Source organism: Cydia fagiglandana, chromosome 9, assembly GCF_963556715.1.
Source record: "Cydia fagiglandana chromosome 9, ilCydFagi1.1, whole genome shotgun sequence".
In the NCBI taxonomy this organism is placed as follows: Eukaryota; Metazoa; Arthropoda; class Insecta; order Lepidoptera; family Tortricidae; genus Cydia; species Cydia fagiglandana.
This window is the reverse complement of record NC_085940.1, coordinates 1,242,860-1,267,579: the sequence shown is the minus strand read 5'-3', so window position 1 is coordinate 1,267,579 and position 24,720 is coordinate 1,242,860. Positions and strand designations below refer to the sequence as shown.

The 24,720-nt window shown below is 41.3% G+C and overlaps 1 protein-coding gene across 1 annotated transcript in view; it reads left to right on the top strand.

Annotated features, from left to right (window-relative positions):
• Positions 1 to 24,720, top strand: part of LOC134667712 (zinc finger protein 853-like) — a 31,269-nt gene that overhangs the window by 5,852 nt on the left and 697 nt on the right. Inside the window, exons 7-13 of the mRNA XM_063525135.1 lie at positions 178 to 272; positions 1,221 to 1,364; positions 11,473 to 11,571; positions 13,850 to 13,988; positions 15,650 to 15,878; positions 19,096 to 19,262; positions 23,805 to 23,974. Coding sequence (XP_063381205.1) covers positions 178 to 272; positions 1,221 to 1,364; positions 11,473 to 11,571; positions 13,850 to 13,988; positions 15,650 to 15,878; positions 19,096 to 19,262; positions 23,805 to 23,974 — 1,043 coding nt within the window. The remainder of the gene's footprint in view (positions 1 to 177; positions 273 to 1,220; positions 1,365 to 11,472; positions 11,572 to 13,849; positions 13,989 to 15,649; positions 15,879 to 19,095; positions 19,263 to 23,804; positions 23,975 to 24,720) is intronic.

Here is a 24,720-nt window from a genome sequence, read left to right as displayed (position 1 = left end):
AGGCGTTCAAACGAGTATCGCCCGATGGAACACCGCGACATATATATTTATATACATAGCAAATATTTGTGTTCATCACAAAAAAAATGCCCTTACCGGGATTCGAACCGCTAGGCCAGACCGGTCGTTGAAATTGCTCGTAATTCTTGCAAGTAATAGTGTGGTGATTTTGGACAGGGCTGCAGGTGCTGGCGGCGCTGCCTCAGGACATGCAGCTGGTCCAGCAGATGCAGGACAACAAGGAGCAGATCCAGCAGACCATCCAGCACCAGGTACCTACAGACGGAACAACAACATTCCCGTAGCAGAATATTGCAGCCGCAGTTTGATATCTGCGGGCATATGATGTACGCTGTTATACACACGTGATAGAGCAAATGCCCTCTACACATGCATGCCCTCTATAAAAAAACCCATAAGGCAATAGGGGGTGTTACTGCAACGTTCTGCCGCTAGAGTGCAGCACTAGCGCCAATAGTAAACCATAGAGTAACTTATGCATACTGTGCCTTGAACTGTTTTTTTGACTTTTATGCATCAAGGCGGTTTGTTAACAAAGGCCTACCGAGAAACGCGAAAATCGAAATTTAGTTATCTGCCTCTTTATCGCTCGAATATGCAAGAGTGATAGAGAGGTAACAAAATTTCGATTTTCTTGTTTCGCTGTAGACCCCCAGATTGTGATGGATTGTGGTAATGGCGCCCCCTACGCAGAGTTTTGCGTAATATTCCTTATTGTTACTTGTTATACTGCAAAACGTTATTCAAGACCAAAAAAGTAAGACAATGTTGCCACTGCAATAATTTGTTTGTAAAATAGTAAATTCCTTTTTGTGAATAATCACTCTAAGATCATTTATTTCTTGGTAATTTTACTCCTACTATTTAAAAAAAGTACTTTTATTTAAGTACTTATTTTTACATAAATAAAAGACGCGCTAGTAAAAAATGGCAACATTATCTTACTTTATTTGGTCTTGAATTACGTTTTGCGGTGTAGTTAATATATTTGTGGGACTCCTATTTTAGGATTCAAAGAAATAATTAATCACATGAAAATAATATGTATTAATATTTTTCCTGACATTACAAGAATCCAAATTCGACAATTCAAGTGACACCTACTTATGTATCGTTGACTTAGCGGCCTGCTTCGCAGGCGGAGGTAAGCAACTGAAAAAGGTTCGCCACATATTTAAACCTTTTACTGATTTTTGCAGGTTTTCATAACACCAAACCAGCAGATAGTGATAAACGGCCCCGAGGACACCAAACTGAACAACAACAACACCATCACCAACAACAACCAGGGCGTCACCAACATCGTCATCAAGGAGGAGTGCGACGACAACGCCAACGATGACGTGAGTTACGTTGGGGTCTACAAGGGTCGCGTAATAATTGATTGTCCTAATGTAATGTTACGCATAAAACTCATTTAATGCATAACATCATTTTATCCTTAGATTTAAGAATATTGCCGTGCCCTACCAGGGCTCATGTGAAACAACTATTACCTATGGACTTACCATGGATGTAATAAATATATGAATTATGAATTATCTCGCATAATTGTTATAGTGCTGAAACTATTAAGAGCGCTCTTACAAGAAAAGTCGAAATAATGCAAAATTGATGATACTAGTCGACGAAATTCAGGACTTTGAGCTCATTATTAGAAACAATGAGTACTTGTTCCAGTAAAAGCGTCTTCTTATCTTTTTAAATATCGTTGTAAATATTAGAAAAAGGACTTATTAAATTAGTAATGAATTTTTTTCTGATGGTCGTTTCCGAAAAACCCCGTGAAGCACTGAACGGCAAGCTCTTATTTGGAAATGTTAAGAAGTTTACTCTGCTAAACCTGGCTATTTTGTATTACTAATACCCTGTACTTTAGGCATATCAAACGATATTTTTCCTACATACCTTTGAGAAAGAGAAAATCAAAGTAAAACGAACTCAATTTTCTCTCCGAAACAAGTGTCAATTCCTACGAAAATCTACTTAAGGCGCTCTTATAGTTGAGTTTTACGTTTCCGAGGGGGTGAAGCAGACGAGTGGTAGAACAGGAGGGCGGGCGCCCCGCGCACCCCGCCGCACCATTCCCGCGCAGCACGTCTACATCCTTATTCTGGGGCCATCGGTATTCTGAATATTCTGATTTGTCAGTTCCGGGATTTTTTCCGGCAAATAATATCGAATAAGGTTTATTAGCAAATTCGTAATTTAATGAGTACTTAATGAAATTATATACAATATGAGAGTATACCCCGACAAACTAAGAACCTAATCAAATTATACCCAATTACTATGAGACAGAAATTAGTACTTACCTTAAAAATATAATAGAGTTAGACCAAGAAAATTCTGCAACGATTTTGATTGGACACGCAGTGCAAGTGTTATTTTGAACGACAAACCTTCATGAAATTATGATTAACACTTGCACTGCGTGTGTAATCAAAATCGTCGCAGACTTGGTCTAATTCTAGAAGTCAATTTCGGGCAAGTAGGTATTGAAAATAAGGAGGAATACTGTAGTTCGTTTTTTTTAGCATTAGAAAGTACTTGAAAGAAGGTAAGCGATCTAGACATGTCTTTTAATTGAATGGCGCTTTTTAAAAATCAGTAACTATTACTTATGAAAGCTTATTTTATATATTAGGACTTTTATTTTATATAAAATCAATCAACATTTGGCATGATGTGTCATATCCCCGTAGCTGCAGGCGTCCATAGGCTATGGTGAATGCGGGTCGTATGCTGGCTTGCCACCAGTGTGGTATATAAAAACAGCATTTTTTGGAATAAATTTCCATATAGCACGGTACGGACTTGGCGGAAATAAGGTAGAAGTACTAGTGCACAACGCTGCACTAGTATTCGACACGGGCACTTTATGTCAAAGTGACAAGAATTAAATTTGAATACAGAAAGATCGTCGCCGTTCAAATTTAACCTATATTACTTTGACATAAAGTATAGTGTGTAGCTTTCAAATAGAGCTCAACGGCTAATCCTATTGTCTATTGTTAAGTAAAACCGCACGTGCTACTTACGTGCAAAAAAGGGTCTTAATTATTTTATTTGGCACCTGAGCGCCGGCTAGGCCAACGCTCAAAAAACCAGTGTAGGTGCGCTCTCCGATAACGCGCCTTTGTGTCATCTCGATGACACATTTTAGACTGGTTCTGTAGCGTTCGACTCGCCGCACTCAGTAACCGGAGTACGTATTTTTTATGCAGGTGGTTATGGCACGTGGCATGAGCAAGGACCGGAAAACCCCTCTTTACGCTTAATTCTATCAATTCGGTAACCCAATCGTTTCGGTTACCTTATCATTCGGTAACCCTATCATACGGTTACCTGATTGTAATGGTAAGCTTATTGAAACGGTAACCCTAACATTGTTAAGGGTTTTTAACAGGTTTTCATTCAGTTATGGTAACCTTTATTATCCGTTGCTTATTGGTTTGCTACATTTTTAGTACATTATTGTCGAGGCTCGGAAGTAGCTACTTGCGGGCTGAGGATTCGTTTTAAACGGACGACCTATAATTATTACAGGACCGGGAGTATTTACTTTATTTATTTTATATATTATTTATTTTATTTATCTTATTTTTTTTTACTTTTTTTTTTACTTTATTTTTTTTTATTCATTTTATTAACATTATTTATGTCTTTTACTTTATTTATTTTAATTATTTTATTTATAATATAATAAGATATAAAATAAGAACACACCACACGGGTAGGTATAAAGATAAACAAAGGAACGGCAAAAAAGCTTGTTTGTGCTGGAGGCTTCATAGATCGCCCATGCCAACCTGGGTTATTCAATAACAACTTGAATTTAAGTGTGCGTAAAGATTGCAATCGTTTGAACTGGTCAAAAACCTTATAATGAGGTAACTGAATAGACTGGGTTTTTATTTCGGTTACCGGTAACAGAGGTTAACCGTATCTGATACGGTTACCGAATCAAAGTGTTACCTTATCAGACGGTTACCGTTATGGTAGGGGTTTTTACAACCGCTTCTAAAATAACCCTATGAAAAACCCCGGTTAAGGTAACCGGTTCCTGTCCCTGGGCATGAGCGGTTTTACTTAACAATAGACAATAGGAGTCTGTGGCCATGAGTAAGCCCATTCATAATAAAAAAAAAAGGATTAGCCGTCGAGCTCTATTTGAAAGCTACACACTATACCCATGTCGAATACTAGTGCAGCGTCGAGCACTAGTACTTCTACCTTACCTAATATTAAACACAAAACCATTTTAGGCATTTTTCGACCACTTCCCTTAAAACGCATGTAGGTAACTCGGAAACTAAAAGCGGTGAAATGGTTAGGTACCACTCGGAAGCCGGTGTTGCTCGAAGGGTACCACCATACACTAAACACTCCCACATAGGTATTTGAATCCCGTACACATATGTTTAAAAATGATTCAATTTGAAATAGCCTTTAATAAAATTTGTTTACACAATTTATCAATCGTGACTGAATTCCGGATTGGTTAGACGGGTGTGTGCCTTTGCTTCCCAACTTGTTATAAATTGACAATATGACGGGCGAATGTCTGAAATGTCACAGTAATTAAGAATTATTTTGCTTTTCTTCGTAAGAATGTTGAAAAACATTGTGTGTATAACATATTTGCATATTTATACAGTGGTTACCCATTTTATGAAACGTCCACTAAACTAGCATAGGTCCGACGCTGGCAGTGGCCACGGGCGTACTGGCGCGGGGAATAGGCGCAAGGTATTGCCGCGTAGGGTGTAATTTAGTAGGCAAAAGTTGAATTCATAAAATTATGAATGAAAAGATTAACGTATCGATAAAAGGACCAGCAAAAACGAAGATTTACTTAAAAGCTATCGAATGAGGTAAGTTTCATATCCATTTTCGTCGTAGTACTTCTAAAATATGGATCAAAAGACAGCTTTAAGCATGTTTTCAACTTAAGATTCTATCGAGAAAATAATGAGCCGTTGTGTTTCTGACAAGCAATAACGTAGTTCAAGGACTAAAGTTATACATACTAGAAAATAATGCATGAAATCCTTGTAAAAGTCTGTAAATATGGTTACAAAAAAGCGCATTTTACTACACACCGCGCCTTAATATCGAAGTCCTTTTCATACTCAAGCAATCTGCAACGTTTGCTTATACTGTTGGTATACATTAGTGTTTATGAAATTCTACTATAATTTTTTGGCAATTTTTTGAAAACTACTCTATATTACCGATGACGCGCGCTGCGCTAGCTCAGTGCCGCGGCAGAGCTTGTAGAGGCAGGACGTGTGTCGGTCGGCTCCGCACATTTTCAACGGCGACGACGAGATTTTTTATCATTGTGTGCGGCGGGCGCCGTGTAAAACGCTATACTGTGTGCGTGTAAACCGCAACGAGAGACTTTGATCCTAGCACTGTTTTTATAGTATTATAATTTATAATGGTACAGTTTAATAAACTACCGGACAGGATTAAAAATATTTGAAACGACCTGACATTCTATATGTATTAATTTTGACTCAAGATAGTACTCAGGGTCTGATGATGGAGCCGGAAAGTTGTCACCGGTACCAATCAACCATGCAACTAAACCACTTCGTGTTTAGGCTCGTTTTGTTCATCTCAACAAGATGTTTGACACAAGATAGTACTCAGGGTCTGATGATGGAGCCGGAAGGTGGTCACCGGTACCAATCAACCATGCAACTAAACCACTTCGTGTTTGGGTTCGTTTGAGTCGGCTCAACAAGATCTTTGACTTAAGATACTACTCAGGGTCTGATGATGGAGCCGGAAGGTGGTCACCAGTACCAATCAACCATGCAACTAAACCACTTCGTGTTTAGGCTCGTTTTATTCGTCTCAACAAGATCTTTGACACAAGATAGTACTCAGGGTCTGATGATGGAGCCGGAAGGTGGTCACCGGTACCAATCAACCATGCAACTAAACCACTTCGTGTTTGGGCTCGTTTGATTCGGCTCAACAAGATCTTTGACTTAAGATAGTACTCAGGGTCTGATGATGGAGCCGGAAGGTGGTCACCAGTACCAATCAACCATGCAACTAAACCACTTCGTGTTTAGGCTCGTTTTATTCGTCTCAACAAGATCTTTTACACAAGATAATACTCAAGGTCTGATGATGGAGACGGAAGGTGGTCACCGGTACCAATCAACCATGCAACTAAACCACTTCGTGTTTGGGCTCGTTTGATTCGGCTCAACAAGATCTTTGGCTTAAGATAGTACTCAGGGTCTGATGATGGAGCCGGAAGGTGGTCACCAGTACCAATCAACCATGCAACTAAACCACTTCGTGTTTAGGCTCGTTTTATTCGTCTCAACAAGATCTTTGACTTAAGATAGTACTCAGGGTCTGATGATGGAGCCGGAAGGTGGTCACCAGTACCAATCAACCATGCATCTAAACCACTTCGTGCTTAGGCTCGTTTTATTCGTCTCAACAAGATCTTTTACACAAGATAATACTCAAGGTCTGATGATGGAGACGGAAGGTGGTCACCGGTACCAATCAACCATGCAACTAAACCACTTCGTGTTTGGGCTCGTTTGATTCGGCTCAACAAGATCTTTGGCTTAAGATAGTACTCAGGGTCTGATGATGGAGCCGGAAGGTGGTCACCAGTACCAATCAACCTTGCAACTAAACCACTTCGTGTTTAGGCTCGTTTTATTCGTCTCAACAAGATCTTTGACACAAGATAGTACTCAGGGTCTGATGATGGAGCAGGAAGGTGGTTACCGGTACCAATCAACTATGCAACTAAACCACTTCGTGTTTGGGCTCGTTTGATTCGTCTCAACAAGATCTTTGACACAAGATAGTACTCAGGGTCTGATGATGGAGACGGAAGGTGGTCACCGATACCAATCAACCATGCAACTAAACCACTTCGTGTTTGGGCTCGTTTGATTCGGCTCAACAAGATCTTTGGCTTAAGATAGTACTCAGGGTCTGATGATGGAGCCGGAAGGTGGTCACCAGTACCAATCAACCATGCAACTAAACCACTTCGTGTTTAGGCTCGTTTTATTCGTCTCAACAAGATCTTTGACACAAGATAGTACTCAGGGTCTGATGATGGAGCAGGAAGGTTGTCACCGGTACCAATCAACTATGCAACTAAACCACTTCGTGTTTGGGCTCGTTTGATTCGTCTCAACAAGATCTTTGACACAGGATGGTACTCAAGGTCTGATGATGGAGCCGGAATGTGGTCACCGGTACCAATCAACCATGCAACTAAACCACTTCGTGTTTGGGCTCGTTTGATTCGTCTCAACAAGATCTTTGACACAAGACAGTACTTAGGGTCTGATGATGGAGCTCGAAGGTGGCGACGGGTACCAGTCTATCACGTAACTGAACCACTTCATGTTTGGGCTACGTGTTTGGGCTTCGTGTTTGGTTTATCACCTAGTGTCAAAGATCTTGTTGAGACGAATCAAACGAGCCTAAACACGAAGTGGTTTAGTTGCATGGTTGATTGGTACCGGTTAGAGATGTGCGCCGATGGCAAAATCATCGGCGGCGGCGTTCGATGATTTTTTGACCGGCGGCGGCGGCGTGATCGGCGCGAAATTGGCGTGGCATAATTTTTGATACAACATGAGAACGTGGCTGTAGAAACTCTACAATAAAGTCTTCTGAGTATTTAATAAGCTATCCAGAGCATATTATGTGTGTTTTCTAAATTATTGTCGAAAATTATATCCCATCACGTCACTTGGCATTTGGCAACCATTTCTTACTAACCTGACGGTTACCAACGGTATGTTTAAATATTAACATAAAAATAATATATATATATATATATATATATATATATATATATATATAGGTACTTTAAAACGCTACATTTTAGGCAGTATAATGATGTGACTTCGTAAGCGGAATACAAATAAAACACAAATAATTATTTATAAGTTAAGTCGTAAATCTATATTAACTTTTCCCAGCCGCTGTCACCTCACCTAGATTTTTTTACGAAATAATGATAACTACTTTACCTACATTTGTCTGAACTGAAGTTTATCAGAAATGTATGTTAGAATAAAGATGTCATTGTTTTCGAAAGTAAACGTCTCTGCCAGGTTGATTCGCTCAACAGAATGATTTTGAAGTGTCCCGTGTCGCACGGCACTTGTAGGGGAAAACCCGCGTGTCTTCAGACCTACATACTGCGAGCGACTACCCAAAGATTTGATAGACGAGCCCTCGAACGTAAAATCGCTTGAGAAACTTTTTATTAGGCTAATTTGTATTTCATAAAAGAGTTTTACGGAATATTAAGGTCTACTTTGTTTTCTTTACTGGTAGCTTAGTGATGATCCTTGGTGATTTAAGTTCCTGTAAGTATAATTGCTTAACCTGACTTTTATAATTTTGATTGAAATATATATTGTAAAGTAAAATAAGCCGATAATCAAGATAAAATGACTAAGAATTGATCGTGTGTTGATTGTTTTAAAATGAAATGAAATTATACAGGGTGAAATTTAAATCACTGGCCATATTCATTCCCGGCACTAGGTTACACTTAATGAATCTATTTAGCAAAAAAAAAGAGTACATTTTTTTTACATTTTCATTTTTCAATTTTTAAATATTTTCCACGAATCGTGGTCACCCTATTACCACAAATGTAAACAAACCTAATAGTAGGTTTTAACAACAACATCAGCAAAACCCTTATCTGACCTTCACTAAACCTTATAGTCGTTGCAATACGGTCCACCCAGTTAGTGTTGGCGATGGTAGGCAGGTTTATCAATTTCGAGGGTAGTCTAAACCATTCCGCGCTAACGGTAAACATAACGGTAAGCATAAATGATTAGTCACTCGTCACTCGCTAACCTTAAAATAATAATCGCGCGCGTACTAAGGTTTAAAAAAATGTTTTCGAACCGGGAATATTACGAAATGGTACGGTGTTATTTATTAAGTGGTGAGTGTTTACGTGGTGCACAAAGATTATACGAAATGGAATCAGTTCCACGCCTTCGCAGACAAGGATTGAATCCAAGAGTACCATCTCGTGGGACTTTCGTTAATTGCGTCGATTTTTAATCAAATGTAAGTTGATTCAATTTTTTAAATACGTCCGAATGCAAAGATTCCTGACCAAGTTTTTACTCATTGTTTTTAAGCCACGGACGTTTTGTTAATAATCATTAGTCAGAAATAACATATTAGATTAAAAATGGGTTGCCTTTGCATTTTGACGGTTCTAAGCCCGTTAAAGTATGAAGGAAAGCCCGTTAAAGTAGGTAAGCGTCTTATCTCGCTGCAATAGGGTTCATAATTGGTGACGCGATTGCAAACAGCGGGAGGGGCGGGGTGTCAATGACCTTAACTGATAAGAGAGAAGCGGGTGTAGTGGGTAGTTGTCGGTTCACCATAACGTACGAGGTTTTTAGAACAACTTGATGATGAGTTATTTCGAAAAAAATGTACTGAGCGGTATTAAAAGAAAAAACACGTGTTTAATATTTTTTCGTGTTCTTTTGGGTGTTTCAATTTGGCCAGTGAATTAAATTTCACCCTGTATTATGTGACAAATAAATCAAACCATATCTATCACATGATTAGTTGATGACCCTTATGCGTGTCACCAGCATCACACGCGAAATCATAAAATACGCAATTATTATCGAAGTGAAAGCTGGCTGGAGATTCTAAGAAGAAAATAGCATTTTTATGTCCTAGGATATGAACCTGCAATTATCTTGACTTTAGTTCACTGATTAAATTGACAATCAAGAGACTAAAACAAAATGCGTTCTACAAAAATGCTGTGCGATAAAATATCAAATAATAACCTGAGATCCAGAGACTAGATTTTGTTTAAATTAACGCTAAATCGTTATCACAGCTAACACCGCAACGACAAAAATGATGCTAATTTGGTTCACTGGCAAATAATAAGCGAAAAAGCATAAGGATCTTCATTTCTTCAAATTATATGTCTGATACTATCTACTCACTACGCAAAATGCAATTAGATACGTTAGGTATCAAAATTTCCCACGCCGATTATACGCCGGTCAAATTTATCGGCGGCGGCGGCGTGAAAAAATCGTCGGCGGCGGCGGCGCGGCGCACATGTCTAGTACCGGTGACCACCTTTCAGCTCCATCATCAGACCCTGAGTATCACCTAGTGTCAAAGATCTTGTTGAGACGAATCAAACGAGCCTAAACACGATGTGGTTTAGTTGCATGGTTGATTGGTAATGGTGACCACCTTCCAGCTCCATCATCAGACCCTAAGTACTGTCTTGTGTCAAAGATCTTGTTGAGACGAATCAAACGAGCCCAAACACGAAGTGGTTTAGTTGCATGGTTGATTGGTGCCGGTGACCACCTTCCAGCTCCATCATCAGACTCTGAGTATCACCTAGTGTCAAAGATCTTGTTGAGATGAATCAAACGAGCCTAAACACGATGTGGTTTAGTTGCATGGTTGATTGGTAATGGTGACCACCTTCCAGCTCCATCATCAGACCCGGAGTACTGTCTTGTGTCAAAGATCTTGTTGAGACGAATCAAACGAGCCCAAACACGAAGTTGTTTAGTTACATGATAGACTGGTACCCGTGGCGACCTTCCAGCTCCATCATCAGGCCCTGTGTATCTTCAGTGTCAAAGATCTTGTTGAGACGAATCAAACGAGCCTAATCATGTTACTACATGGATGATTGGTATCCGTGACCACCTTAATCATCATCATTATCATCAGATCCTCAATACCAGTTCGTTTTTAAACCCTCGTTGATACAAACTTTACAACCTATAGGTACCAAATGCAATGACGAAACATGTAAATAAGCGAGTACCTATAATTTCTTTCGAGTAATATACCTTCAAAAGTACGAGTATGGGGCTATTCATAAATTACGTCATTTCAAATGGGAGAAGGGGGGGGGGGTCTGGACATCGGATGATGGTAGCATGACGTAGAAGGAAACAGAGTCATCCGAAGCATGATTTTTGGATGATTTGAGGGTTGGGGGGGGGGGGGGGGGTCAAATACCGTCAAAAATAGATGACGTAATTTATGAACAGCCCCTATGTACATTTGCACTGCATTTAGTATTTTTGTACCTACCAAATAACAGTTTTAGGACTTTAAAAGTTAAGTACAGTTAGTGTTCTTATGGTTGATTTCAATATGCTTCGCGAAGGATCAAGAATGTTTAATCCATCATTGTAGTGCGAGTGTGGTAGAAGGGATCGGCATACTGAGCTCGCACGGCCTGCCGCAGCGCGTAAAATACCTAAACTCGCTCAACCCCGAAATGTAATAGCGCTCTTAACATTTCTGAAAAATTATAAAACAAACCTGAAATCATTAACTACGGGTGTTATGTTCTACAAATGCCTTGCACAAATAATTTAAATATGAAATGTATTTTAATAGGAGAGCTCGCAGGGCACCGAGTCTAGTGAGAACATGCAGTGGCAGATCACCAGCACGCAGCAGGACCTCATCAAGTACTTCAACCAGTTCCAGCCGCAGGTACAAGAGTACTGCACATACTCTCATTACTGGCATAGAATACATAATAGTGCTAGGTACAGAAGACTCACTCTCTAACAAAACGCGTCTGTTACGATAAATAAATAATAATAATAAATATTATAGGACATTCTTATAATATCACAAATTGACCAAGCCCTACAGTAAGCTCAAGAAGGCTTGTGTTGTGGGTACTCAGACAACGATATATATAATATATAAATACATATAGAAAGCAACCATGACTCAGGAACAAATGTCTGTGTCATCACACAAATAAATGCCCTTACTGGGATTCGAACTCAGGACCATCGGCTTCACAGGCAGGGTCACTACCCTCTAGGCCAGACCGGTCGTCAAACACACACGATCAGGACAGATATGGCCGTTAGGTGGCGCAAGCGCCACGCGCAGCTTATGGCTAGTCACCAAAATTGGTGTGGAACGGATGTACTTGTAGCTACCTGTAGCAAAGCGACGAAATCGCGGAGTGAGCTACGCCTGCTACGGGATTGTTATCTATTGCATTTCAAGGTTTCTCAAACCTTTAATTTTGTGGTTGACTATTTTTTTGAACACTCCTATAGTCCGTTTTTTTTAGCATTAGAAAGAACTTCGCAGAAGTAAGCTTGTGGTTCCAAATCCGGCACTTTTAGCGGTAATAATTTGAAGTAAATTATATGTAATGACCATGCTACATTAGATAATTCAATAATTATTAATAGTTAGGGAGGCGAGGTAGCTAAATGGCGTAATTCAACGGCGCCGTCGAGACCTATCAAAATCGAAAGATAAAATAATTTCGAAAAGAAAAGCTCGTATGGCAAAAACCATTTTAGCGGTGGGTTTGGCGTGTACGGTTTTTCAAAAATGTTAAAAAAAACAGTTACTTGGGCATTCTCGAGCGCGTCAGATATTCATACTACGTATGCCCCGAGTGCCTCTGATAACAACGGTATACTAATCTGCCGGTTTGCGTGGTGGGGGTAGGCATATAAAGTAGTCAAAAATGCAAAAAAAAAAAAATTACTCGAGCGCGTCAGATTTTCGGAAGGGGTGTTAAGTAGGCCCCAAGGAAGCTTCCTTTAAAAAAACTGACGATTTCGGCGTGACGATAAGTTACGATGAATTTTTGAAAATGCAAAAAAATAAAGTTTTTTTGAAATACTCGAGCGCGTCAGATTTTCATAGGGGAGGTTTATCTCGGTATCCTGAAAGCATATTTTTTTAATCTGACAAAAATGTTGGTGGGTTCTCTTAATCTGACCGATTTTATGATGCTTCAAGTCAAAAAGTTTTAACTTTGGACAAAAATGTAAAGAGACCTTTTTTGTGTAAAATAAAATTACCTTTTTTGTTTATTTAAACTTTTTTTTTTGTAAAATGTATCGTTCGCGACTTATATGCCGCAACGCGTTCTTAGGAAGACGAAATGGCTCCTCCACACTTCCGGTCATGCGGAAACCGGCAGATTTTGTATTTTTAGTAAGTTTTAGATTATATTCTCCAAAATAAAAAAATAAAAAATCGCGCTCGAGAATGCCGGATTAACGTTTTTTTTTTACAAGTTCGCGACCCTATAACTCGGCGGCGTCAAGGACTTATCGTCAGATTAGTTAAATTTAGTCTTTGAACACTAAAATCAACCCCCAATATCTTAATCTGACGCGCTCGAGTATTTCAGACTATCCATTTTTTTTTACTAATCTGATCGTCTATCCTAGGCGCGCGTCACTACATATAGAGCTAAATACTTTACAAGGTTGTTCTATTAGGTCTAAGGTATCTCTCATATCTTAAACTGCCACGCTCGAGTATTGCAGAAAATTCCCCTATTCGCCTCCCTAACCATAACAATTAAAGAGCCTGACATAAACTGCACGCTTTCTTCTGCGGAGTTCTTTCTAATGCTAAAAAAAAACGAACTATACGAGCGGGTCACTGACTGGTCGGCTTGTAGTGAACCCGTTACTCACTTTGATAAACTCTGATCTATAACATGTATCCGACTAGCAGCCGACATCATGGAGACTTGTGATTTTTAGATTCAATGTAACAAAATAAAGAACAGTACTAAAAGTGCCATTCTCTAAGGGCCTACTGCGAACCACGTTCCACGTGCCTCCTTGTCATACTTACGTACGAATTTACTAGTGCGACAGAGAGCCAACTCGTCGAACGAGGTTTGCGGTAGGCCCTCTGGGTCGTTGATCCAGCATAGATAAGAGTTTTAATCCGAGTTGGTTGTATATTTGTTTACCGTTGTTTACTTGTGCAGCAACCCACGCTGCCGGTGTCGCTGCAGCAATTCCTGCGCATCAACCCCTCCGACAGCAAGAAGGAGCCCGCCGTGCAGATCGAGGTGCTGCCCATGGACCAGGACAAGGAGCCCATGGCCGAGGCCGTCGTCGGGGAAGGTACGTTAACACTCACCGCCAACACGTCACACAAGCCACGCTGCCGGTGTCGCTGCAGCAGTTCCGAGCATCAACCCCTCGGACAACAAGAAGGAGCCCGCCGTGCAGATCGAGGTGCTGCTCATGGACCAGGACAAGGAGCCCATGGCCGAGGCCGTCGTCGGGGAAGGTACGTTAACCCTTTCGCCGCTGATAGCCTTGTGCACACCGGACGCGTGTGCACGTGCCCGTTGTAGTATACAGTTCCTTATGAGAGACGGCACACCGCTTGCGTGACGTGTGCGTGCGCGGCTCAAACATTTTAGCGCACGCGGCTACACTCGCAATATCAATCTTTGTGCGTACCAACTAGTTTTTAGGGTATCTAACACACCACCAAATTTAACATGTATACAATACGAGGGCTGCTACTTATGTATCCGGAATGGGCCACTTACTGGAACTATATTAAAAATATATTTATAACATATAAAAATGGAACTCTTTGGAAGCAAAATACAGTTTGTTTCACATGTTTATCAATTGGTTTTACATTGTAGCATTATTTAAAAAAAATCTTTGTTGCACCATCAACGGATTTTCTTGTGAAAATTTTCGTGCAGATGTTTTTTTTACGATGTTCAGAGTGGATAAACTCAAAAATAGTGCATGGATCGACTTTTTTCTACTTTTGGGGAGTAAGTTCCATCGAAGGTCAATGTTTTAGTGAATAAATTGTGGTCGTAGTATATTACGGTATTTATGGTAGGACGAATAAAAAAAAAACGCTCAAAATCGGCTGTTATCCCACAAAATATAGATGCTGTGAACGAGCTTATAATGCAAGATGGTTATAGTATATATCGCAAGATAGAGGCATCTCATGGCAATAGTATGACGAGCATTTGTAAGATATTACATGAACATTTGGTTAAAAAAAAAAAGAAAAACTCGCGAAAGAGCCGTTCTTGCCTACAAAATGCACGTCTTGTATACCAAGATCAGAATGGAAAAAGTGCTATGAAAAGTCGTTTCTACATTTGCAAAAGTGCATCATTCATCTTGGTGGACAAATACAAAGGCAATGAAACCATTTATAACTATAGATATTTGTTATTTTTTGTGTTTCCGGATACATAAGTAGCAGCCCTCGTATGATATCTCGCTTCATTCTATTATTTTCTGTATTCCAGACGGCTCCCTAAGAATACAGCCGAAAAAGAAGTAAAAGTACAAACAGAAAGCGCCGACGTCCGGTGTGCGGACGCGTGTGCACGTGCCCGTTGTAGTATACAGTTGTGCGGACGCGTGTGCACGTGCCCGTTGTAGTATACAGTTCCTTATTAGAGACGGCACACCGCTTGCGTGACGTGTGCGTGCGCGGCTCAAACATTTTAGCGCACGCGGCTACACTCGCAATATCAATCTTTGTGCGTACCAACTAGTTTTTAGGGTATCTAACACACCAACAAATTTAACATGAATACAATATGATATCTAATATTTTAAACTTTCGCGTTTTGAATACATATTAACTCACATTATAGACGGGTCTAACCACCAGTGAAACCTGTGTCGAAACGTCGGTAAATAAAGGTAATTGAATATAATTCGCGTTAGACCCGTCTATAATGTGAGTTAATATGATATCTCGCTTCATTCTATTATTTTCTGTATTCCAGACGGCTCCCTAAGAATACAGCCGAAAAAGAAGAAAAAGTACAAAAAGAAAGCGCCGAAGCCCGCGCGGCCCAAGCCGGGGCAGGTGGTGATCGCCAACGCGGCCGACGGCTCGCCCATCTACTGCTGCCCGCAGTGCCAGATGGCCTACCCCGAGAAGGAGCAGCTCGAGATGCATCTGTCCGTGCACGAGATCGAGAGGCGGTTCATCTGCGGCATCTGTGGGGCCGGGTGAGTTGTGCTACTTCTGAATTGATGACTCCCTTAGCGCCACTTGCACCATTCTACTAACCCGGGGTTAACCGGTTAAATCTGAAGTTACCATGGTTACCAGTACAATTTGACACTGGGTTAACGGTTTAACCGCTTTACCAGTGGTTAGTTGGATGGTGCAAGTGGGCCTTTAGTTTACAGTACATCTGGGCTGGGCGCGTAGCCAACTTGCCACTCGTTAACGCTCCGTAGCGTATCGTACTCATCTCTATCTATCACTCTTCCACACTAGTGCAACAGTTGCACTAGTGTGGCACTGTTACAGTGACAGTTGCACGTTGGCTACGCACCCTGGAGTTACCTATAGTGGCTTGCGATTCTATGAACAGGGGGCACGTTAAAACCTTGACTGACCAATCGTATCAACTATACCTTAAAAATATAGAAGACAATATCATGAATGAGCCGACTAAATTCTGGCAATTCGTGAAAAAAAAGCGTAAGGGGAAATTATCGTGTAAAGAATTCTTCTATAAAGATAATCTCGTAACTGGCCAAGATGCAGCTGAAGCCTTTGCCGAATACTTCAGTTCTGTTTTCCAACCAGATATACCGCGACTGGACGCGGACGATGCAGCACAGAGCGTGAAGGGGGTGGGCGGAGTTAGAAGAATCGCTGTCGATGGGGTGGAGGAGTGGGAGCTGCTTCGTGCAACTAAGAGACTAAAACCTCGATCTGCAGCCGGCCCCGATGCCGTTCCCCCATTTCTGGCCATTGACTGCATGTCAGTCCTGAAGGCACCTCTCTTACACATTTTTAACCTGTCTTTGAAACAAGCCTCCTTTCCTAGACGTTGGAAAGTGTCAAGAGTTACACCTGTGCCCAAGGGAGGTTCTGCTTCTTGTTTGGGTCCGGATGTAACAAGTTTCAGGCCAATTGCTGTTTTACCTGTTTTCGGCAAGTTATTCGAGTCGATACTTGATTACCAAATAAGTCGGCAAATAGCTGGACTGCTCGATGACTCGCAGCATGGCTTCCGTACAGGCAGATCTACTACGACTAATCACGTAGCCTTTGTGGAATACGTGCTGGGGGCCATTGATGCGCGTAGGCAAGTCGACGCAGCCTATTTTGACTTTAAAAAGGCTTTTGATTTAGTCGACAACGACATTCTATTGCAAAAGCTTGCCCAACTGGGATTTGTGCCCCAGCTTCTGCGTTTTTTTGCGAATTACCTTGGCGGTCGATCACAGTATGTAGGACTTGCAGGTCACGAATCCCAGCCATTCTATACGCGTTCTGGAGTGAGCCAAGGGAGTACTCTTGGCCCAACGTTGTTCCTCATAATGATCAACGACTTACCAAGAGTCACAAAGTATGCGAGGTGTCTCATGTTTGCCGATGACCTTAAAATATTTTTAAAGGTCGAAAATGTTAGCGACTGTGACAAATTACAGCTAGACATAAACGCTGTTGCTGAGTGGAGTAAGGCTAATCGTCTGCTTTTCAACGAAAGCAAATGTAAAGTCATTACATTCACAAGAGCCAAATCGCCGATTCACTCTTCCTACCATCTAAGTGGCGTCGAGATAGCAAGAGAGCAGGAAATACGTGACCTAGGCATAAATATGGACAGGGAGCTTAATTTCCGTTCGCATATAACTGCCATCTGTAAGCGTGCAACCAAAACTTTGGGTTTTATAATGAGAGTCAGCTCCCAGTTTAAAAGTAGACTCATACCCAAAGTTTTGTACAATGCTTACGTACGTAGCCTATTGGAATTCGGGTCCACGGTATGGGATCCAAGTGAGAAAAAGTACACTCTGATGTTAGAGAGGATCCAAAGGAAATTTGCGAGATTTCTCTACAAGAGGCAGTACGGGTACTATCCCTTTCTGTTTCCTTCTCTTTTCGTGACAGGGATGGTGGGCTTAGATACGCTCGAGTTACGGCGCAAACTCCTACTTGCGGTGCACTACTACCAACTGCTCAATAATAAGGTCGACAATCCAACTGTCTTAGAGCGTATCGGTTTGTTTGTACCGCAGGCGCGACTGATCGCGGAAGACACTGGTGAGGGTGGGGTGCGCAGACGAAGGCCTCTGTTCGCGCGCGGTGCGATTCGTACTCGTCGGGCCCAGAACGCTCCCACTGCTAGAGCTCTGGCACTTTTGAATGACTTTTTTAACATCAAACAAGATGCTGACGTATACTACGATAGTGTCGGTGTCTTCACAAGAAAATTCTTAAATTATATTAATGTGTATTTGACGAATGAATAATGGTATTTTTGTATATATTATGTATATATGTGTGTAAGTTTAAGTTTGACATCCTATCCTCTGTTGCATTTAATTTAATTTAATTTATGTGTAACTAATGTAATGTTTGTGATTTAACCTGACCGTATTTCATTGTTTATGTTTTGTTGTAATGTTTTAATCTCTAGACTGTGTTTGAATCTAATTGTATGTATTGTCCCTACCGCATAAGCGTTTTGGCATCCTTAGCTGTAAGTTTATGCATGTGATTTAAATAAAGAAATGAACGGAGCGATCCTTTGTTAACTTTAATCATCATCATCGACACACTTTAAAGGTTAAGAATCTCTTTAACCTTTTGAACGCCACAGACGGCAATTGACGTCAACGCAAAATCTTGACAACGACGCCAAAGACGGCATTTGACGTTGATCGTTTTTTGATGTAAATCTATTGAAAAACACCCCACTTTTTGCTTTGTTTTTACCTAATTTTACCCCCGTGGCGTCAGTGGCACGGGAAATGGATGCGCCGTTTGGCGTTCCAAAGGTTAAAGGTTAAGAATCTCTGGTTTGAGTCATCATCTTCTCGGCGTTGTCTCGGCATAGTCATGCCACTAAGGGAGCCTGGGGGTCCTTCTGATCCTAATTATTGACACGGCGACTTGTTTTTGCGAAAGCGACTGCCATCCCATGTTCTTACTATTAAGAGAGAAAATACATCATTAAATAAAGGATTTAATACATAAAACACGGAAAACAGGCGTAGCTTCAAGTAAAACACACTCCGACGTCGCCGTAATGGCGGGCGATCTCCGTCTGACAGTCCGGGTCGCGCCAATCGTAGTGTCACAATTGACACCGACCGTAGGGCTGCGTTCGAGCGAACCACATAATCGGTTATCATTACCTAGAAAAAAAAGCAGTTTTACTGATTCTATTGTTATTTTAATTTTATTTTTTCTGGTTTCTAGTTTGAAACGCAAGGAGCACTTGGAGCGTCATAAGCTAGGGCACAACCCGGAGCGGCCGTACGTGTGCGGCGTGTGCCGCAAGGGCTTCAAGCGGCGCGAGCACCTCAACCTGCACACCGTCATACACTCCGGGGTCAAGACCGAGGTCTGCCCCGAGTGCGGGAAAGGTATATATATTTTGCTTTTAAAATTGGGCTGGCGTGCTATGTCATGGCACAAAATAAATAATAGTACTAGATACAGAAGACTCACTCTCTAACAAAATGCGTCTGTTACGATCAGCACAGATATGGCCGCTAGGTGGTGACAGCGCCACGCGCGGCTTATGGCAAACCCCAAAATTGGGGTCGAATGGATATATTTTTAGCTACCCGTAACAAAGCGATGAAATCACGGAGTGAGCCACGCCTGGTCATGGTACTCCCAGGCTATGTTCCGAATCACGCTCATAACGCTTACATGGCTGGCTGCCGATGCCGGAATTTTTTTTCGCGCCTGTCCTGTCATTGTCAAACGTTACCGTGACGTGGGCTCTCAAGGTGCTTACGTCTGGGAGTGTGAGCACCGTGAGCGCGTAGAGCGTATCTCATGTCAGCGCTATGAGCGTGAATCGGGCCGATCGTGAGCGTGCTGTGAATGTGACAGGGACAACATGATGATAGTATTTGAATACAGTTGTAAAGTTAAGAGCGCTTACAAGAAAAGTCGAAATAATGCAAAATTGATGATACTAGTCGACGAAGTTCAGGACTTTGTGCTCATTATTAGAAACAATGAGTACTTGTTCCAGTAAAAGCGTCTTCTTATCTTTTTAAATATCGTTGTAAATATTAGAAAAAGGACTTATAAAATTAGTAATGAATTATTTTCTGATGGTCGTTTCCGAAAAACCCCGTGAAGCACTGAACGGCAAGCTCTTATTTGGAAATGTTGAGAAGTTTACTCTGCTAAACCTGGCTATTTTGTATTACTAATACCCTGTACTTTAGGCATATCAAACGATATTTTTCCTACATACCTTTGAGAAAGAGAAAATCAAAGTAAAACGAACTCAATTTTCTCTCCGAAACAAGTGTCAATTCCTACGAAAATCTACTTAATATCGAAGTCATTTTCATACTCAAACAATCTGCAACGTTTGCTTATACTGTTGGTATACATTAGTGTTTATGAAATTCTACTATAATTTTTTGGCAATTTTTTGAAAACTACTCTATATTACCGATGACGCGCGCTGCGCCAGCTCAGTGCCGCGGCAAAGCTTGTAGAGGTAGGACGTGTGTCGGTCCGCTCCGCACATTTTCAACGGCGACGACGAGATTTTTTATCATTGTGTGCGGCGGGCGCCGTGTAAAACGCTATACTGTGTGCGTGTAAACCGCAACGAGAGACTTTGATCCTAGCACTGTTTTTATAGTATTATAATTTATAATGGTACTGTTTAATAAACTACCGGGCAGGATTAAAAATATATGAAACGACCTGACATTCTATATGTATTAATTTTGACTCAAGATAGTACTCAGGGTCTGATGATGGAGCCGGAAAGTGGTCACCAGTACCAATCAACCATGCAACTAAACCACTTCGTGTTTAGGCTCGTTTTATTCGTCTCAACAAGATCTTTGATACAAGATAGTACTCAGGGTCTGATGATGGAGCCGGAAGGTGGTCACCGGTACCAATCAACCATGCAACTAAACCACTTCGTGTTTGGGCTCGTTTGATTCGGCTCAACAAGATCTTTGACTTAAGATAGTACTCAGGGTCTGATGATGGAGCCGGAAGGTGGTCACCAGTACCAATCAACCATGCAACTAAACCACTTCGTGTTTAGGCTTGTTTCATTTGTCTCAACAAGATCTTTGACACAAGATAGTACTCAGGGTCTGATGATGGAGCCGGAAGGTGGTCACCGGTACCAATCAACCATGCAACTAAACCACTTCGTGTTTGGGCTCGTTTGATTCGGCTCAACAAGATCTTTGACTTAAGATAGTACTCAGGGTCTGATGATGGAGCCGGAAGGTGGTCACCAGTACCAATCAACCATGCAACTAAACCACTTCATGTTTAGGCTCGTTTTATTCGTCTCAACAAGATCTTTGACTTAAGATAGTATTCAGGGTCTGATGATGCAGCCGGAAGGTGGTCACCAGTACCAATCAACCATGCAACTAAACCACTTTGTGTTTAGGCTCGTTTTATTCGTCTCAACAAGATCTTTGACACAAGATAGTACTCAAGGTCTGATGATGGAGCCGGAAGGTGGTCACCAGTACCAATCAACCATGCAACTAAACCACTTCGTCTTTAGGCTCGTTTTATTTGTCTCAACAAGATCTTTGACACAAGATAGTACACAGGGTCTGATGATGGAGCCGGAAGGTGGTCACCGGTACCAATCAACCATGCAATTAAATCACTTAAAACGAGCCTAAACATGAAGTGGTTTAGTTGCATGGTTGATTGGTACCGGTGACCACCTTCCGGCTCCATCATCAGACCCTGAGTACTATCTTGTGTCAAAGATCTTGTTGAGACAAATAAAACGAGCCTAAAGACGAAGTGGTTTAGTTGCATGGTTGATTGGTACTGGTGACCACCTTCCGGCTCCATCATCAGACCTTGAGTACTATCTTGTGTCAAAGATCTTGTTGAGACGAATAAAACGAGCCTAAACACAAAGTGGTTTAGTTGCATGGTTGATTGGTACTGGTGACCACCTTCCGGCTGCATCATCAGACCCTGAATACTATCTTAAGTCAAAGATCTTGTTGAGACGAATAAAACGAGCCTAAACATGAAGTGGTTTAGTTGCATGGTTGATTGGTACTGGTGACCACCTTCCGGCTCCATCATCAGACCCTGAGTACTATCTTAAGTCAAAGATCTTGTTGAGCCGAATCAAACGAGCCCAAACACGAAGTGGTTTAGTTGCATGGTTGATTGGTACCGGTGACCACCTTCCGGCTCCATCATCAGACCCTGAGTACTATCTTGTGTCAAAGATCTTGTTGAGACAAATGAAACAAGCCTAAACACGAAGTGGTTTAGTTGCATGGTTGATTGGTACTGGTGACCACCTTCCGGCTCCATCATCAGACCCTGAGTACTATCTTAAGTCAAAGATCTTGTTGAGCCGAATCAAACGAGCCCAAACACGAAGTGGTTTAGTTGCATGGTTGATTGGTACCGGTGACCACCTTCCGGCTCCATCATCAGACCCTGAGTACTATCTTGTATCAAAGATCTTGTTGAGACGAATAAAACGAGCCTAAACACGAAGTGGTTTAGTTGCATGGTTGATTGGTACTGGTGACCACTTTCCGGCTCCATCATCAGACCCTGAGTACTATCTTGAGTCAAAATTAATACATATAGAATGTCAGGTCGTTTCATATATTTTTAATCCTGCCCGGTAGTTTATTAAACAGTACCATTATAAATTATAATACTATAAAAACAGTGCTAGGATCAAAGTCTCTCGTTGCGGTTTACACGCACACAGTATAGCGTTTTACACGGCGCCCGCCGCACACAATGATAAAAAATCTCGTCGTCGCCGTTGAAAATGTGCGGAGCGGACCGACACACGTCCTACCTCTACAAGCTTTGCCGCGGCACTGAGCTGGCGCAGCGCGCGTCATCGGTAATATAGAGTAGTTTTCAAAAAATTGCCAAAAAATTATAGTAGAATTTCATAAACACTAATGTATACCAACAGTATAAGCAAACGTTGCAGATTGTTTGAGTATGAAAATGACTTCGATATTAAGTAGATTTTCGTAGGAATTGACACTTGTTTCGGAGAGAAAATTGAGTTCGTTTTACTTTGATTTTCTCTTTCTCAAAGGTATGTAGGAAAAATATCGTTTGATATGCCTAAAGTACAGGGTATTAGTAATACAAAATAGCCAGGTTTAGCAGAGTAAACTTCTCAACATTTCCAAATAAGAGCTTGCCGTTCAGTGCTTCACGGGGTTTTTCGGAAACGACCATCAGAAAATAATTCATTACTAATTTTATAAGTCCTTTTTCTAATATTTACAACGATATTTAAAAAGATAAGAAGACGCTTTTACTGGAACAAGTACTCATTGTTTCTAATAATGAGCACAAAGTCCTGAACTTCGTCGACTAGTATCATCAATTTTGCATTATTTCGACTTTTCTTGTAAGCGCTCTTAACTTTACAACTGTATTCAAATACTATCATCATGTTGTCCCTGTCACATTCACAGCACGCTCACGATCGGCCCGATTCACGCTCATAGCGCTGACATGAGATACGCTCTACGCGCTCACGGTGCTCACACTCCCAGACGTAAGCACCTTGAGAGCCCACGTCACGGTAACGTTTGACAATGACAGGACAGGCGCGAAAAAAAATTCCGGCATCGGCAGCCAGCCATGTAAGCGTTATGAGCGTGATTCGGAACATAGCCTGGGAGTACCATGACCAGGCGTGGCTCACTCCGTGATTTCATCGCTTTGTTACGGGTAGCTAAAAATATATCACTTATACGATGCAATTAAATCACTTAAAACGAGCCTAAACATGAAGTGGTTTAGTTGCATGGTTGATTGGTACCGGTGACCACCTTCCGGCTCCATCATCAGACCCTGAGTACTATCTTGTATCAAAGATCTTGTTGAGACGTAGGTAATATAAGTAGGTAATCTAATTGAAAATACGTGTTTCCCAGGTTTCTACCGCAAGGACCACCTGCGCAAGCACATGCGTTCGCACGAGAGCAAGCGCCTGCGCGACGACGCGGAGGGCGGGGCGGTGGTGGGGGGCGCCGCCTCCACCCCCTCCCCCTCCCCCTCGCCCGCGCCCGCCAACACCTCCATCCTGCCCGAGATCACTATACACGTGAGTACTACAAGCCGGCCCGAGTGTCTTATATCTGAGGATGTCGCCGCCCCAATATTACACGGTTCTGTTTCACTTTTATCGAACTGAAATTTGAACGTTGTCATAATGACATTGAGTCGAATGTCTGTCATGAACTGTCTCGAAAATGTAACATAGAACCCTGTAATATTGGGCCATCGATGGGGTGAGGTGAGATGATCGTATGCAATTGTTTAATAATTGGACTAGCCCCGTAAAGACTACTACTAAGACTAGACTAAGTGGTATTGCTAATACGGCACTCTTGATTGTATCGTTGCGGCGCACTGAAATTTGATGAATAGATCTTTGCTAATATTTTTCAAATTAGGGTCGATTGGAAAAGATTCTAAATCAAATTTGTACATTAACTGGAAGTATCAGTTACCCTCAAAACTGATAAAAACCTCTCGAATAACCATTGCCAAAATATTACTTTGATTAATAAAATGACAGATTTTAAAAACTTGAGCTCTTATGTTCGTCAGCTTTTTATATTTACGTTCAATGTTAAGAAGTCCTCCATTCTCTGAATACGCATATTTCCATTATCATCCTCATTAATGTATTGTGATCCCATTCAAAGTTATATTATTGATTACCTAATTTGGCAGGTCTAGCATTTTGGAATAAGCAATTAAGCACTTCACAGGGGCCACAAATTTGTTAGGGCATGCATGTATGTATTTTATAATAATTTTAATATCTATAGCTGGTTAGGAACA